The sequence below is a fragment of the Beta vulgaris genome, chromosome 5 (genome assembly GCF_026745355.1).
Source record: "Beta vulgaris subsp. vulgaris cultivar EL10 chromosome 5, EL10.2, whole genome shotgun sequence".
NCBI classification, from domain to species: domain Eukaryota; kingdom Viridiplantae; phylum Streptophyta; class Magnoliopsida; order Caryophyllales; family Amaranthaceae; genus Beta; species Beta vulgaris.
Genome location: NC_079206.1, coordinates 6027674 through 6042782, shown reverse-complemented (window position 1 = coordinate 6042782; position 15109 = coordinate 6027674). Strand labels below are relative to the sequence as shown.

The 15109-nt window shown below is 36.1% G+C and overlaps 2 protein-coding genes across 2 annotated transcripts; one reads left to right on the top strand and one right to left on the bottom strand.

Moving 5' to 3' along the window:
• The first annotated feature begins 1796 nt into the window (after positions 1–1796).
• Positions 1797–12135, top strand: LOC104892411 (ATP-dependent Clp protease ATP-binding subunit CLPT2, chloroplastic). The gene is made up of 5 exons (XM_010678338.4): positions 1797–2158; positions 2265–2300; positions 2445–2554; positions 9769–9948; positions 11770–12135. The coding sequence occupies exons 1-5, from the start codon at positions 1899–1901 to the stop codon at positions 11904–11906; spliced, it is 723 nt and encodes a 240-aa protein (XP_010676640.2). The 5' UTR covers positions 1797–1898; the 3' UTR covers positions 11907–12135.
• On the bottom strand, positions 12136–14223 carry LOC104892412 (protein DETOXIFICATION 56). Its single transcript, XM_010678339.4, has one exon. It carries the CDS (start codon positions 13980–13982, stop codon positions 12459–12461), a length of 1524 nt encoding a protein of 507 aa, XP_010676641.2. The 5' UTR covers positions 13983–14223; the 3' UTR covers positions 12136–12458.
• Between the last annotated feature and the right edge of the window lie 886 nt (positions 14224–15109).

Sequence of the window (15109 nt, the reverse complement as noted above, 5' to 3'; positions counted from 1 at the left end):
TTAAGAATATCCACACCTGCATATTTCACAATGTTATAAATCTCCCACAAAAACTGCCAACAACTCTTCATAGAGTTAATAAGGAATTGATAATAATCATGAATAATTAATTATGCACTTATATGATTGATTTAACAATTCATACAATTATTATCAATGGGAGTGTATGCAAGACTTTTCTAACAGGACTGAATCACTGACTTGGCTATCAAAGAAGAAGAATAAGTTTAATAAGCTCTTACAAAAAGCCCAACTAATGAATTTTGAGAAATTATATCTCAAATGGGCGAGTGGCAGCCCATTTAAACAAGTTCACGAACTAAAATAGTTCGAAGCAAATTGAAATACCAACTTCTTTATCTTCGTCCTTATCATTCTATTTTCCATCGAACTTTCTTTATATTAATTGTTTGTTGTTTTAAGATATGTTCTCATGTTCCCTTCAAAAAAAGATATGCTCTTATGTGAATTGACTTCGCTCTTATTCTTTCCAATTATACATAGATTACCTATAATTATAATATTTTTAAATCAATATATGAGATGATCATTTTTTGTGTGTGTTAAGAAACAACTAAATGCATTAATGTGGACGAAATCTAATCTCATGTCTTTGTTACTATCTCCACAGGATTTATTACAAACTAAACTCATCCACCCTGTCAATATAAAACATGATAGAATAACTACAAAATATGTATTGCATAAGGCTAAATTAAGAGCACCAAAATATACGATAGCTAGCATATTTATGAACCTAATGCTTGAATTATAGCTATCATTGATTTAAAAGTTATTTGTAGTGTATCTATTTTTAGTGATATTCATTTTATATTGGTACCTCCAACTTATAAAGTAATAAAATTAGTATTAACTATTTGGGAATGACGTGACCAAGGTGAATATCCTTTTGAAATACACCAAGTACCTCATATTACCTTTCAAAAATTTAACTTGCTTATCAAATTCTTTAATTTGCAAATGACTTTTTCATACGACATATAAAAGGGCAATTTAAATGATTATTTTTTTTAAAAGTGCGATGCTGGAATATTAAAAAAGGAACGTGATTCCAATTTTGTATTGTTTAATGACATTTTACAAGTTATATAATACCTTAGGAAGTGGGCAAACATGAGATTATTTGAAATAAAGTACCTAAATCATAAGTTACTTGATATAAAATCCCTTTAAGTTTTATAGAAGGAGCATTTTATTTTCAATCATATATTTTAAGAAAAAAAATATAATGGATGAATTACCTCAAGAAATAAAACAACATAAAAGACAGGTAAGACGTGGACCACTTGAAAATGGGGGAGGATACGTTCTAAAATAAACTCCCACCATATCAACCACTACATGTACTATTCTTATTCCCATCCCTGTCCCGTTCCCCATTTAACCTCTATCAATTCCTATCTAATCCAAACGAATGTTGGACATGTCTCCATCAAACCAGTCCCACTAACATCTGTATTTAGACTTCTTATTCGATCAAATTGTCAAAAATATCTCATCCAAACCTCCTTTAACCATATATAATTATCAAGTTCAAGAGGCCATTCCATGATTTCATCTTTGATAAACTTCCACTTACAATCTAATTATCAAGTTCAAGAGGCCATTCCATGATTTCATCTTTGATAAACTTCCACTTACAATTGGTAGGTAAATAGCAAATTGGAAACATGGGCTCAGATACCAATCTAATAGAGAGCAACAAGTTCTTAAGACAAAGTCTTTACAATGAAGGTCCAACCATAAAAACAACCCAAAAGATCCCCAAAAATCAAAACGACGTCGTATAAGGAAAATTTTGAAGAAAGAAAGACCAATCTACAATTACTCTCACCTGTCACCATTGTCAAACTCACAATTTTCTCCAATCTTCAACAATGGCTGCTACTTCCCACTCTCTCTCCAGAATACACCTTCTATCACCTGCATCTTGTCCTCAGCTCAAAACACCCACAAACTCATACAATTCCATTTCATTTCCCTTATTTTCTCTCTCCTCAAAACCTTCACAAAATCCATTTTTAGGCACACTAACTCTTTCTCTCCTACACCCTTCTTCAACAATAATCCATTTATCCTCAATACCAACCAAACAACGCCCTATTTCTGCTGCTGTCTCCTTAGGCCTTCCAACTGCGTAAGATTTTGTCTTTCCCATTTTCTTAAATTTCAAAAGAACACTTTTTTTTTTACCTTGAAAATTCTAAATTTTCAATTTTTGCTTCATTTTCTGTGATGGGCAGGAGTCCAGAGAGGATAAAGGGTGATAAAGTTCCACAGTGAGTTGAAATTTGTACTTTATTGTAACTTTTAGTATGTGAAATTGATGATTGTATTTTTAGTGTAATGAAGTATGTGTTCTATTTGATTATGTGTTTTGAGTGTTTTTGTGATAATGGGGTTTGGGAAATGAATTGGAGCAGGTGGTCATGTACGGGTATAAAGGCGTATGCAATGGGTGAATTAGAAGCTAGGAAGCTGAAATACCCTACAACTGGGACTGAAGCCCTTCTTATGGGTATACTTATAGAAGGTTAGTCCAAACTATTCAAGGCTTGGTGAAATGTGATAATTATAGGTCTTATGATGTGAGATTATAGTATTGGGTGTTGTTTCAAATTCCATTGTGTTCTTTTTTGTTCAAATTGAGATCATGATGGCAATTGTGGGAAGTCAGATGAATTTAGGCGAACCAATAATAGTGAGAGCTAATCATATGCTTCAGGCCTCAGGGTTGCTCACAAGTAGATTTTTTGCTTGCTATTTGAATCTGATATCTTCATTTTATTGGTCTTTGCGAACCGAAAAACATTTATGTATAAACTAGTTTGAGCTGAAGTGGTGTACATCTTTACATACCTTGCCAAATGCCATGGAGAGGATCTGTACTGGTTGGTCTTTGTTGTTGTATTCAAGTTCTGCACGCGACTAAGACTTAGTTTTTTCGTGGTGAAGAATATTATGCATTGTTTATGGATGTTGGGGGCTTTCATGGGCGTCTTGGTGGAAGGTTATGCAGTGTAGCTTCAGTCTAGGCCAGTGAAAGTTTGTTTGAATTGGACTCTTTATTTTTAACTAATTTGGATTGCAGAAATTATGGTTAAAAACACAATGCTCACCGCTTTTCATTTGTCCGGAGAGGATGCAGTCTCTTAGTGTTCACGATACTCCTTGCTTGCTAGATAGTTTCGAGTGACACTCCTTCATTAAACTTGCTTATGTTAGGAGTTGTTAGCTTCTTGTTTATACGGGTGTGAATAGCTATGTGAGGGTAATACAAAGGAGAAAGAGGGATATAAGGAGAGTGTGTTTATCCAATGATTGCAAGTTTCTTATGTTGCTAAGGGTTTGGCTATGGAGTGTGTTTATTCAATGATTGCAAGTTTCTTATATTGCTAAGGGTTTGGCTGTGGAGTGTGTTTATTCAATGAATTGGATAGTTATTAAGAGCTAATATAGGCACTTTTGGGGTAGAAGGAATTGTCTTAGTATGCAATGGAAAACAAGGAGAGTAATATAGATTTGAAATCAAGTGTTTTGGCATCAAGGAGTTGAAGAATGCAAGGGGTGTGCTTGTGGTTTAAAGCTAACAATATATAAAGGGTGGGATATATTGTAGGAGCTTGGATCGGGTCAAATTGAGCTGGCTCACTAGTGGCTCATATAATAGTCACTTAAAGCTTGTCCAATAGTATTCTCTAGTTGGTATGATGCTTCTTGAATTGATCCCATTATTAAAGAATAGCAGGTCATGAAAATGTAATATCTATCTCAATTATGAGTTGCTACATTGTACATTGAAGTCATATGGTGATGAAATTGAAAAGGGAGATTAAGTAGAAAGAGAGACACTTCCATTCCACATAAACGTATGTTTCATGCCAAAAGGATTTGAATGGAAGCAATTCACCTTGTACTTTGATTGATGGACAATCATACATTATGTGAAGTGATGCAAAACTCATATATGCTTTATATGCATTAAGGTTGCCATTCTTTCCTTGTTCACTTGCCAATTGAATCATTTTCTTTGACTTGGGTGGCTATTATAGGGTCTAGAAAGGGTAAATCTTGTACAGGGATAAATTTAAGTTTCAACTCTTCACTAAAACTTTACCTTTTAAGCTAGCTTAGATTAAAGGGTTTGTTTGCCTATAAGAGAAACAGAAGGATTTGAGGGTAAGGACTAAGGAGGGGGCAGGAGATAGCATAAAACCCTTGAGTTCTCTATAATGCTTGAGTATGACTTTTTTTTTTTTGGGTGGATCTCATAGTGGTTATAAAGGTTAAATCTTATGAATGGTTTTGGAACTTAAATTTCCACTCTTATGTAACACTCCCCAAAAACTTTACCACTTAAGCTAGCTTAGAATTAAGGGATTGTTTGGCTGGAGAAGGAGAAAGGGAAGAGAAGGACTCGAGGCTAAGGATGATAATAAAGCCCATTAGTTCCCTATTCTATATTGTCAGGACTTTAAAAGGGTAAATAATTCAAATTTTCGGGTTTTTTTTTTGGTTTGAGAAGGGATTTAAAATCCCACTCCCGATAGCAACTCCAACCCAACCCAACAATCTTGTTCCTTTCACCTTTGTGGTTTTCCTTCCCGTATTCATTGCAACACCTTCATTACTTCCACTGTGGAAAAGTGAACAACTTTGTCCATAGTGACTTTATGACATTCCTCTCTTTGGCACGTTTAGATTCATCCGACTAACTGGAGGTTGAGTTTGACCACAAAGGTTCTAACTTCTAAATAACATCAATGATTAACTACCCTTTATCGTTGCATCTCATTGTTGCTTGGTTAAATGAAAATTTTGTATTCTAAATTTTTTAGCTTTCCTCTTGTATACTGTGGTTTAATGGCTACAACAGGGAGTGCTACTTTTTATAGTTCAAATCCATACACTTTGATGCTTGGTTCTCAATTGTGGTAATGGACGTGGTGCTAGTTAGGGGTCATCACTACAAATGGCTGTGATGGTTGAATTGGTGATTAGAAAAATCCTGGGTGTCGACCACTGGGGAATGGTGGTGGTTGATGGTTGATGTGTTGGTGTGCTAAACCCACACATCAGCACCCAATTATATTGTTGAAACCCATGAAATGCCCACTTGTGAGTGTCCCACATTAGAGAAAGAGGAGAGAATATACCACTTTATAAGATTAGGAGTTACTCCTCCTATCACCAATTGGTTTTAGGATGGAACCTCTTAACTTGTAAGTGGGCTAAACTCTCCTCCTCCTTATTGGGTTACCCAGACCCATTTTCATATAATCTGAAAAATTAACATATATACACGTATGCAAGGAGAAAGAAGAAAAATAGTGGGACAGGGGGCACTGAGGTCATTAATCAAGAAGCTACAGATGGCAATCAAGGAGTGGATTGAGATAACAGAATCAGTTAGGGGAATCATCACTTGTCAGAGTAGTGGGAGTGAATGGCTGTAATTAGAATAAATAGGAGACTTGAGGTGAGAGAAAAGTTATCCCAAAATTGAGTAAAAGATTAGGAAGGCTTGGGAGACTCCTTACTTCTCGAATTGTAAGGATTGTATTGAGAGGTTGCTGAGTTTACTCTTTTATACAATTACTATCCACTGGTTTGCCTATTTTCTCTTGTTCATTTTGTTTACTGTCAGCTAGGCTACCTGGGTACCTAGCATGGTGGAATATTGGGGGCTGGTGGGTAATAAGTGACAACAAAGGTCTTATGACCTAAGGGAGAGAAATACTATTAGTAGTGCATATTGTTCAGTTAGGAGTTAGCTCTTAGAGATTTGCATGATGGAAAGTGAGGAACCGGTGCAAAGGGAGGTTATTGTGGGAAGCAAAATGAGAAGCTTCTGAAGGAAAATGGATAGTTAGAGGAGAGAGAGAAAACTGGGGATTCAAAAGGATTATAAAGAAAAGAGTAGACAGAGAGAAAACCATGAAAAATATTTGTGAGAGTGTATCTTTAGTTGTTTTGGATTATGGGAGAGACCAAGCTTCTTGATGCTTGAAAGATGGACTTATCTTCAATTTGCTTTTGTTTTTTCTGAATATCAATGCCAATTTCTTCTCTCTAAGAATTCAGTTCATGACATGAAGGTAGATTCGGGGTTGGATGGTTTTGTTTTGTTTGATACAGAGTATTGCCTGTTGATAGTGTGTGCATCAAAATATTAAAGTACACTCAACTTTGGTTTCTCTTCTTTCTTAAATAGTTGTAGATGAACTTCGAATGGAATGCACAACGATATATTCATAATATTGTAGTGCACTAAAAGGGCTTCAGATGGAGTGAGAAACTGCCTAAATTTATAGGATTATTATACCAGCCATAATGCATGAAGGATTATTTACGAATACGAAAATGAACATTTATGAATGGGAAAATGAACATTTTACTGTTGAAGTGGAATATTACAAAATTCATTTACGAAAACGAACATATTATTGTTGAAATGGAACATTACAAGAATTCATTTATGAAAAAGAACATTTTAGTGTTGAACTGGAACATTACCAGAATCCAAATGCGAAAATGAACATTTTTGGTTGAAGTGGAACATTACTAGAATTCAATTACTTAAATAGAACATTTGCTTATCAAATATAGAACATATTTTTAGTGAAAATAGAACATATCTTTTGGTGAAAAATAAGTTTTATAATAACATTTTTTAAAATTGAACATTTGCTTATCGAAAATAAAACAGATTCACAAAATATAGAACATAATTTTCTGCTGAAAATAAGCTCAAAACGAACTTTTGTTAAAATATAACATTTGTTTATTGAAAATAGAACAATTTTTACGAAAACCACAACATATTTGTTTGTTGAAAAATATGCTTAAAATGAACATTTGTTGAAATAGAACATTTACTTATCGGAAATGGAACAAATTTACTGGATGCATGGTGTACACCGTGCTCCCGGGAGCACAATAAAATCTTCAGTAAGATAGGCCGCTTCCACAAGCTTCAAGTCTTCTTTTGATGATTCAATAGCAGTCTTCCGATTCGACTGAATAAGTCTTAGTGTGGTTAAGCCAGGCAGGGTCAGAAGTTCTTCCATCTCTCGAGATCAGATCAGGCAGAGCCTATACGCCTTCTTTCTTTGCTACAGCTAGCGGGTATTCATTCAAAAGGAATGCATTTACCTTTCTCCCCTGAGAGGAAGAATTTGAATCTAGTTAGGGGTGTCCTTGTAAAGTATGGACAAGAGTTCTGCCACTCCTCTCCGCTGTGGCAACTCGAAGTCTAAGATTCGGAAAGTAGCAACTCGAAGTCTGAGATTCGGAAAGTAACATCAACCTGGTGGCTGCATGAGGCAAAGTCTTATCTGCGGTGATTTTACATATAGTTTCTTCTATTCTCTTATGTCAAATAATAAGCGCTCCGGCAAACTCAATATCTTCATATCATTCTTAATGCTTTCTATCCAAGTCATATTGGCCGCTTCGACATCTTCTAAAATCTCCATTATCCAACTCTGAACTCCCCTTACTTGTGTATCATCTAGTTAACATCTCACATGACCACAAATCCAAAACCACTTTAGTCGGTTCGGCTCTCTCTTTATCTTATTCTCAATATCAACAACTCCAAGCTTCTTCAAATATCTTCACTCTGCTCTATCTCTTAAGGTGTTCCCGCACATCCATATCAACATGGGGATCTTTGCTACCATGTTCTTCCTAACATGGTTCTTTCTAAATTCCTAACACTTGGGCCCCTATGATAATGTCATTTTGATAGCTGTCCTATATTTTTCTGTCAACCTTGGAGATATGGTCGTACAAATTCCCAGTTGCTTTTCTTCATATGAGGCATCCTCATTGGATCCTATAAGTCACATCTTGGTCCTTGTCTCCATTGCTCTATAAGATTGACCCGAGGTACTAAATAGATTATACACTCACTCATGGGAAACTCCTTATCATCCAATGTTATTACATCCTTGATTGATTTTCTCTCTTGCTATATTGCAGTTCATGTGCTCATTACGTCTGATTTAACATTATCCCCATCTATAGTCTTGTCCACTAACACAATATCATTTGCAAACAACATACACCACGATATATCATCGTGGATAGGGCATTTATATCATCTAATTTTGTGTGTAAAGGACATGACTTTATGCATATTCATGATGTTGAGCTAGCAAAATCTTCCGTTACACCTTTGCAAGTTCTAGCATTTTATTTCACGTTATATCCTTGACTAAGTTAATACATTTCATTGATTGACTAAGTCAATTTTCACCCTTGTTACTTTACACAGAATGTTTATTTTGGATCAGTGGAATTCAATCTCTCTGTTAAGATTGTTTAGGGGGTGAGGCTGCACACAAATTCCCCCTTATTGCTGTAGAATTCAGCAGGGGTGTTGTAAGTTACTAACACCTGTCTTTCCGTGTTGTCTTAGCTGTAAACCTTCTTCTAAACCTAAATGACTGGCGAAATTGGAATAGACTATTGGTGTATTGACTTTTTTTAGCAAACTTCCCAAAGAGATGATTAGATTTCTTCAGTTGTATTTCTTGTCTGTAAATCTTTATTGAGGTTTGGGGAAAAAAAGGAACCATAAATCTTTATGATGTTTTCTTAGGTGTCTTAGCGTCTGTTCTCACTTCTCATTCCCAAATGGATGTTGCTCGCAGATCTATAGAGTTATAGGACATTATGGATTGGTTTTCTCATTGATGTTTATATTTTTCCTCTTAAGAGTATCGCGGCTTTGGTGTTTAGGACATTTATCTTGCAGACTTCCCAAAGTGATGCTCAGATAGATTTGATTGTGTTTTCTGATTTTCACATTTAGCTCTTGGGTGGAGGTTTAATAATGGGAATGTATGAGCATTGAGTTGGAAGATATTCTTCAGGGTCTTAGTTTGTTTGTCTTTCTCATTTGGATGTTGGTCATGAATAATAGTAAATGATGATAGGAGCAATATTTAATGTTCTTGGAATCAGTCATCATTTACATGATATGTGATATTTTTGGAACTATTTCTTTGGTCTAGGTTTTCCTTCGAATCTTAAGTAAGAACAGTTGAATAGCCTTGCAAAGCTTCAGCATGGATGCTGCAGCCTTCAGCTTGTAACTAAGAGTAGCTTTTTTGAGCAGAGTGCAGACACACATAATGGGAAAAATGTTAATTTGGTTGCAGATGTGGATTGTCATCTGCCTTAACTTAAGACCTTAACTTAAACATTGTCTTGCTTTGTTGTGCGGGATGAAGAACCAGATTTTAAAGCCACAATGTTGAGGGCCTGAGTTGATTGTTGTTATGTATCACTTTTGAAATGCAAATAGCTCACATCAGTTAAGGGTGTTTTTCCTTAAGTTTAGAGATGATGTAGGATAATTCTTTTCAAGAATGTCATTGTAAGGATGATGATGTTGCACAAATACTTGTCAGGGAGCCAGTGATTGTTGAGTATATTTTTTCTGTAAAGTGCTAAGCTTTTTACTTTTTACAGTGACTTTTATGCTTGTCTCTGCTTAGTGTATCCTATCTCTTCGTAGACTACATGAGTTGCTTTCTGATAATTTTTTTTTAAATTAATAAAAGAGAACTAGAAAAATGAATGAGAAAATGCAAAATGATTGTTTTAGCTTGGAATTTTGCCATAGGCCTCAATATGTTGTCTCCAGTAACCAAAGTACTTGATTGTTTTAGGTGCATTTCACATTTAAGCTTTCTTTGGATATTTTAGTTGGAGGTTTACCTTTTTGGACTGCAGGAACTAGTCCTGCTTCAAGGTTTTTGAGGGAAAATGGAATCACTCTCACCAAGGTCAAAGTGGAAAGTATAAAATTACTTGGAAAAGGAGACTTGTACTTCTTCAGCCCAGAGCATCCCCCTTTAACTGAATCCGCCCAGAAAGCACTTGATTGGGCTGCGGATGAGAAGCTGAAATCTGGTATGCCTTTTTACCATTTATGTTGGCATTCTTCAGCATGCTTTATCAGATTTTTGTTACTACTCCCTCCGTTTCTTTTTAATTTACTCACTTCATTTTGGGGGAGAACCAAGGAGGAAGTACAAAAGTATGAGAGATAAAGTGAAACGGTGGAGAGAGAAACTGAAAAGTGAGAGAAATTAAAAAGTGGGTTAAAATATTAAAAAATGAATGACATGGGTGGAAAAAGAGGATAAATTAGATGTGGCATGTTACTAGAAATAGAAAAAGCAATAGCGTGTAGACTAAAAAGAAACAGGCTAAAAAGGAAAGTGTGTAGATTAAAAAGAAACGAAGGGAGTATTATTTAAGACGTCTCCATTTTTCTGTGATGATGAAAGCACTGTCAGATTTTGTAATTTGATGGCCAATAATTTTTTGGAAAGATATTTGCTTTCATTGCTTGGTTTGTGTAGAATGGCTTTTGATTGAATGTAAGTGAAGGGTGGGGAAGAAGGCAACTAACGTAACTGTCAATCACTGGTGGCAGGGACTGGCTTGGTGGGGGGTTTTATAGTGCATGATGAGTAATCTCAATGGGACATGCCTAATAAATGGTTCTTCCATACAGTATATGCTAATAGATCTGGTAATCATAGGGTATATTATGAAGCTCTCAGTTACAGTTGACTTCTGGAGTTTAATTATAGTAATCTGAAAAAAGAACCCAAGTGGCACATCCTTCTGTTGTGGCTATGCCGACTGCCGAGGGGTGTAATTGAGTCAAGTCGAGTGGAGGATTAATAATATGTTTGAGCTAAGCTTGATAAGTTTGGACGATTTTTAAGCAACGTATGAACATACATGAACAAGCTTTTAAGTTTTAAGTGAATACGAATGAGCCATTCACGAGCCTTAACGTGTTGAACAGCAAGTTGCTCAACTTGGTTTGTTAATTCAACATCTCTTAATAATCTTTTCGGGCTCATCCATCCACTTAACGAATGAGTCTTGACTGGGCTTGGGCCGAGCTTGCTCAAATGCTCATGAGCATATCTACACTTTTCCACCCCACTTGTGCAATATTGCCTGTACAAAGTAGTGACTATAAAGTATTTTGGATGATAATCGGACTTGTTTTTAATAGGTATATCCAAACATATTCCTTTTTTTTTTATAGGTATATCTAAAACATTTTCCTTATTTTATAGGTAAATCTAAACATATTAGTATTCCTTATTTGATCTTTTGAACTCATTGGCTCTTTTCATTTTATGCCAAACCTAAGTTGTACTTATTGGCCCTTAGGCCTTCTTCACTCCCTCCAACTTAAAAATGAATAGCTTCGAGTAAAAAAGAATCAGCTTTAAAATGTAAAATTCTGTTTTAATAAGCAGGATTCAAATTTACTCATCATAAGTCATTTTTATCAATTAAAGTTCGATATTAATCAGTAAATTAGTAAAGTGCATAAGACAAATATGCCAGAGATCAACAAACATTAGTTTTAATGAGCAAAAATTAGTTTCAATAGTAAAATTAATTTCAGTTGGTAAAAGTCAAGTGAAATGAACAAGGTCTTATTTGAACTTATTGTACTTGTGAATTGATCTTGGGTAGTCTTTATCTTAACTTTTATGAACTTCTCTGAACTTGTTAATCCTTTTTTGAACTTATTTTCTATGTAACTTTCTTTTTTAAAGTGAAAAGAAGAAAACCATATGTTCTTCTTTATATTACACGAATTAAGAATTCTGTCAATCTTTTACTGCTCTGTTTCTGTTTGTAAACCGATAAAAGAGTGATATTCAATTGTCTTATTAAGCATTGTCCTGTATGCAGGTGATGAAGGAGAAATTACTACAACTGATTTGCTTCTTGGCATATGGTCCGAAGACGAATCACCTGGTCACAAAATATTGGCTGCCCTGGGCTTCGACGATGAGAAAGCCAAAAAGCTTAAATCTTTAGGTTCTTAACCTGGTTTTGATAAAGGGTAAAAAGTTGTTCATTTTTTGTTTTCCGATATTGCTAACAATGTAATTCTTTGATCATAGAAATGCATGTCAATGGTGACCAATCTCGTAAACGTGCTTAACTACCATTCCCCTGATGTTTTTCAGCAGGGAAAATCATGATTTTCATCTTATTCAGAAAATTATGAAACTTAAATTCAAATTATAAATGTTAATTTTTATTGGTATCGTATAGAGAGACGTCAACTTACACCGTTGTTATTAGCTTTATCACACTTAAAATTATGAATACCATCTTCAGACTTGATATGCATCAGAAACTGAAGTACTTAACTTATACTGCTCAACATTGTGAATTTATGCATCAACATAAGTTTAGAAGCTTGAGATAGTATAAGACTAGAAGTTACTGAATCTGTTGTGATATTTACTGACATGTATATCCTTCATATTTCATTGTTTCATGAAATAGAAGATTGCACTGCAAAAAAAATAAGATCAAAATGCTCAGTTTTTAGGTTTAAACTTGTTTGATTCTGTGTGTTTGAATGCTGGTTAAGCTGTAACTTCAGGATTCTGTCTTAGTTCCAGGGTTTTATCTTCACTCTTCTCTGTCAGAAACTCTTCCCCAGCTGAGGCACGTATTTGAGCTTTGCTTGCTTCTTCTGCCCAATCAATTCTTGCTATGAACACCAATAGCAAAAGCAAGCAGGTCGAAGCCCCTGCCAAGAACCCCAAGAACAGTCCCCCAAGCCCTAGCTTTGCTTTAAAACCCAAGACACTCCCTAAGGGTAAAGCCAGCAAGTAGAACCCACCAAGGCTAGCGTATGTACCAAGCCATGGCCTTGCTGTTCCTCTGACAATCCCACCAGAAACTGTCAACGGGAAGTTTGCCACTTCGATCATAGCCATCATGACCATCATTTTCTTGACTCCTTTGATCACTCCCTTGTCACGGCTGAATAGTGGGCCCCACCAACCCCGGGCTACAACCATGATCGTGGCCCCCATACATCCCGAGAAGGCTGCTGTAATGAGTGAAACATAGGCGGATCTATAAGCTGCTTTAGGTTGGTTAGCCCCAAGCTCATTGGAGACTCGGGTTGATGCACAAACAGACAAAGAGAGCATGACTGAGAAGAGCAAGTAGTCAAAGTTGAGCACAATTGCGAGTACTCCAACAGCCTCCCGAGCATTGGGAAGTCGCCCGGTAAGGAGGACTAGAATCTCGTAGCACCACCACTCTAGGCAGCCTGTCAGGCAGCACGGGCCACATAAGCTGAGCAAGGCACGCCACTCTTTGGTCCCTTGATCCCACCACCCACCTTGCTGCCACTTCTCTCTCTCCCTCATCTCGATGTGTAACACGTAGAAAGCAAGCAGTAGCATGACTAGAAGATCACTTACCCAAACTGCTATGGCTACCCCTTCAACACCCTTTGCTTGTGACAACAATATGTTGATGGGAACATGGAAAGCAACTGCAAGAGTAGAGCTTAGCATTATGGGAAGAGTGATCCCTTGAGCACTCAAGTAGGCTTTTAGAGGGCAAAGGAAGGCAGTTACTATCAAGTCAGGGAGCAAATAGAGAAGGTACTTTTGAGCCATAGCTACCATATCCTCTTGTTGCCCAAAAAGTGGAAGAATCTTGCCAACATTTAACCAAAGTATAGAGATTGGGATGGTGGCTAGGAGCAGCAAAAGAGTTGCCATTAGGAGGGTCTTATGAAGAAGCTTGAAGTTCTTCGCTCCATATGCTTGTCCACATATTGGTTCCATGGCCCCACACAAGCCCGTTAGGATCGAGAATCCCGTGACGTTGCCAAACATGAACCCGAGAGCTCCTCCTGCCAGTTGTAGCTCGCCAAGTCTACCCAAGAAGGCTGTTGTGATTGCCTGCTTAATAAACCACGTCAAGTTCATCGCCACTAGTGGGACCGCCATCCCTCGTTGCTTCTTTAGCTCGCAAGTAACATTTTGAACCATATTGTTTGCCCATGAGACCGTTGTAGAAGGAGGTAGAGATGGGTGAATTTCAAGACTCAATTTTGGTTTCGGTGATGGTGGTGTAATAGACATGGTTGTTTTGGATTCGGAAGTGTGGATGGTATGTTGGTATGGTAAAAGTTAATGGATTAATCTTTGATAAATGAGTATCAAGAGATAGTGAAGGGGTGGGGTTCTCGTCGGATAAGGTTGATTAAGCGTAAGTGCATGAGTTTCGTGATTGATTATTAGTTGGTAAAAGAGAAGTGTAAAGAAATGAAGTAAAGGTGAGTTGGTTTATACTTTATATTATGGAATTTAAAGAGCATCCAATAATGTATTTTTTTTGGGAGGGAAGGGAGATCATATAGTGCGTGATGACTGATATATCATGAGTAGGGCATTGCTAATATCTGTTTTTACATGAATACTATACATTAAGCCATTTACCCCCACCCCTAAATTATACTTCCTCCGTTTTTTTATAGATGCTACATTTCCCTTAAATAGAAATGTCATAATAGATGCTACATACCATAAATGGATTCCTTTTCACCATAAAAATCTTAAAATACTATTAAAAAGTTGGTGGTCCCCCACCTTCTCTTTTAAAATACTCATACTTTTTCCTTAACAAATGATTTTTTATTGAAAAAGTGGTGGTCCCCTACTTTCTCTCTCTACCTTTCTTAAAACCCCCCCACTTTCTCTATGTAGCAAGAATAAAAACACGGAGGAAGTAGCTAGTAATCTGAGTTGTAAAGTAAGTTGGCTAACAACCTGTTACAAAGTGGGACAATTGATTATTTGACTGTGGCATTGTTTTTTTTAACTGTATTGGGCTGAACTGAATAAAAACTGTGATAGTAAATTATTGAACTGAAATTAACTGAGCTGAGGTGAAAATAAGTTTAAAAATGCTACATCCACCCGGTGGGTAGTTAACCCACTAGAAATAGAGCATTAAAAGCCTATTAGAACTGATGAGTTGGATTTCACTATTTATTTATTTCTATTAGTAGTGGGTTATTGACCCACTAAGTAAATAAAGTTTTTTTCTTTTCAAAGTCCTTGACATAAGGCTCTTACAAGTTAGACAAATCTATAATTATTACCATTATTTATTATTGTATCCTTCCAGCTTGCAGTAAATGTATAATTTATTACATGGAGAAGATTGGTTAAAATCGAGATTATTCTGTTAAAGATTTCTTGTGCAA

Bases quoted from the DNA above. Each gene is read 5' to 3' on its own strand.
- LOC104892411 (XM_010678338.4), top strand. From the start codon at position 1,899: ATGGCTGCTACTTCCCACTCTCTCTCCAGAATACACCTTCTATCACCT. The intron at 2,301-2,444 runs GTGAGTTGAAAT...GAATTGGAGCAG, and splicing joins AAGGGTGATAAAGTTCCACA to GTGGTCATGTACGGGTATAA. The intron at 9,949-11,769 runs GTATGCCTTTTT...TCCTGTATGCAG, and splicing joins GGATGAGAAGCTGAAATCTG to GTGATGAAGGAGAAATTACT.
- LOC104892412 (XM_010678339.4), bottom strand. From the start codon at position 13,982: ATGTCTATTACACCACCATCACCGAAACCAAAATTGAGTCTTGAAATT.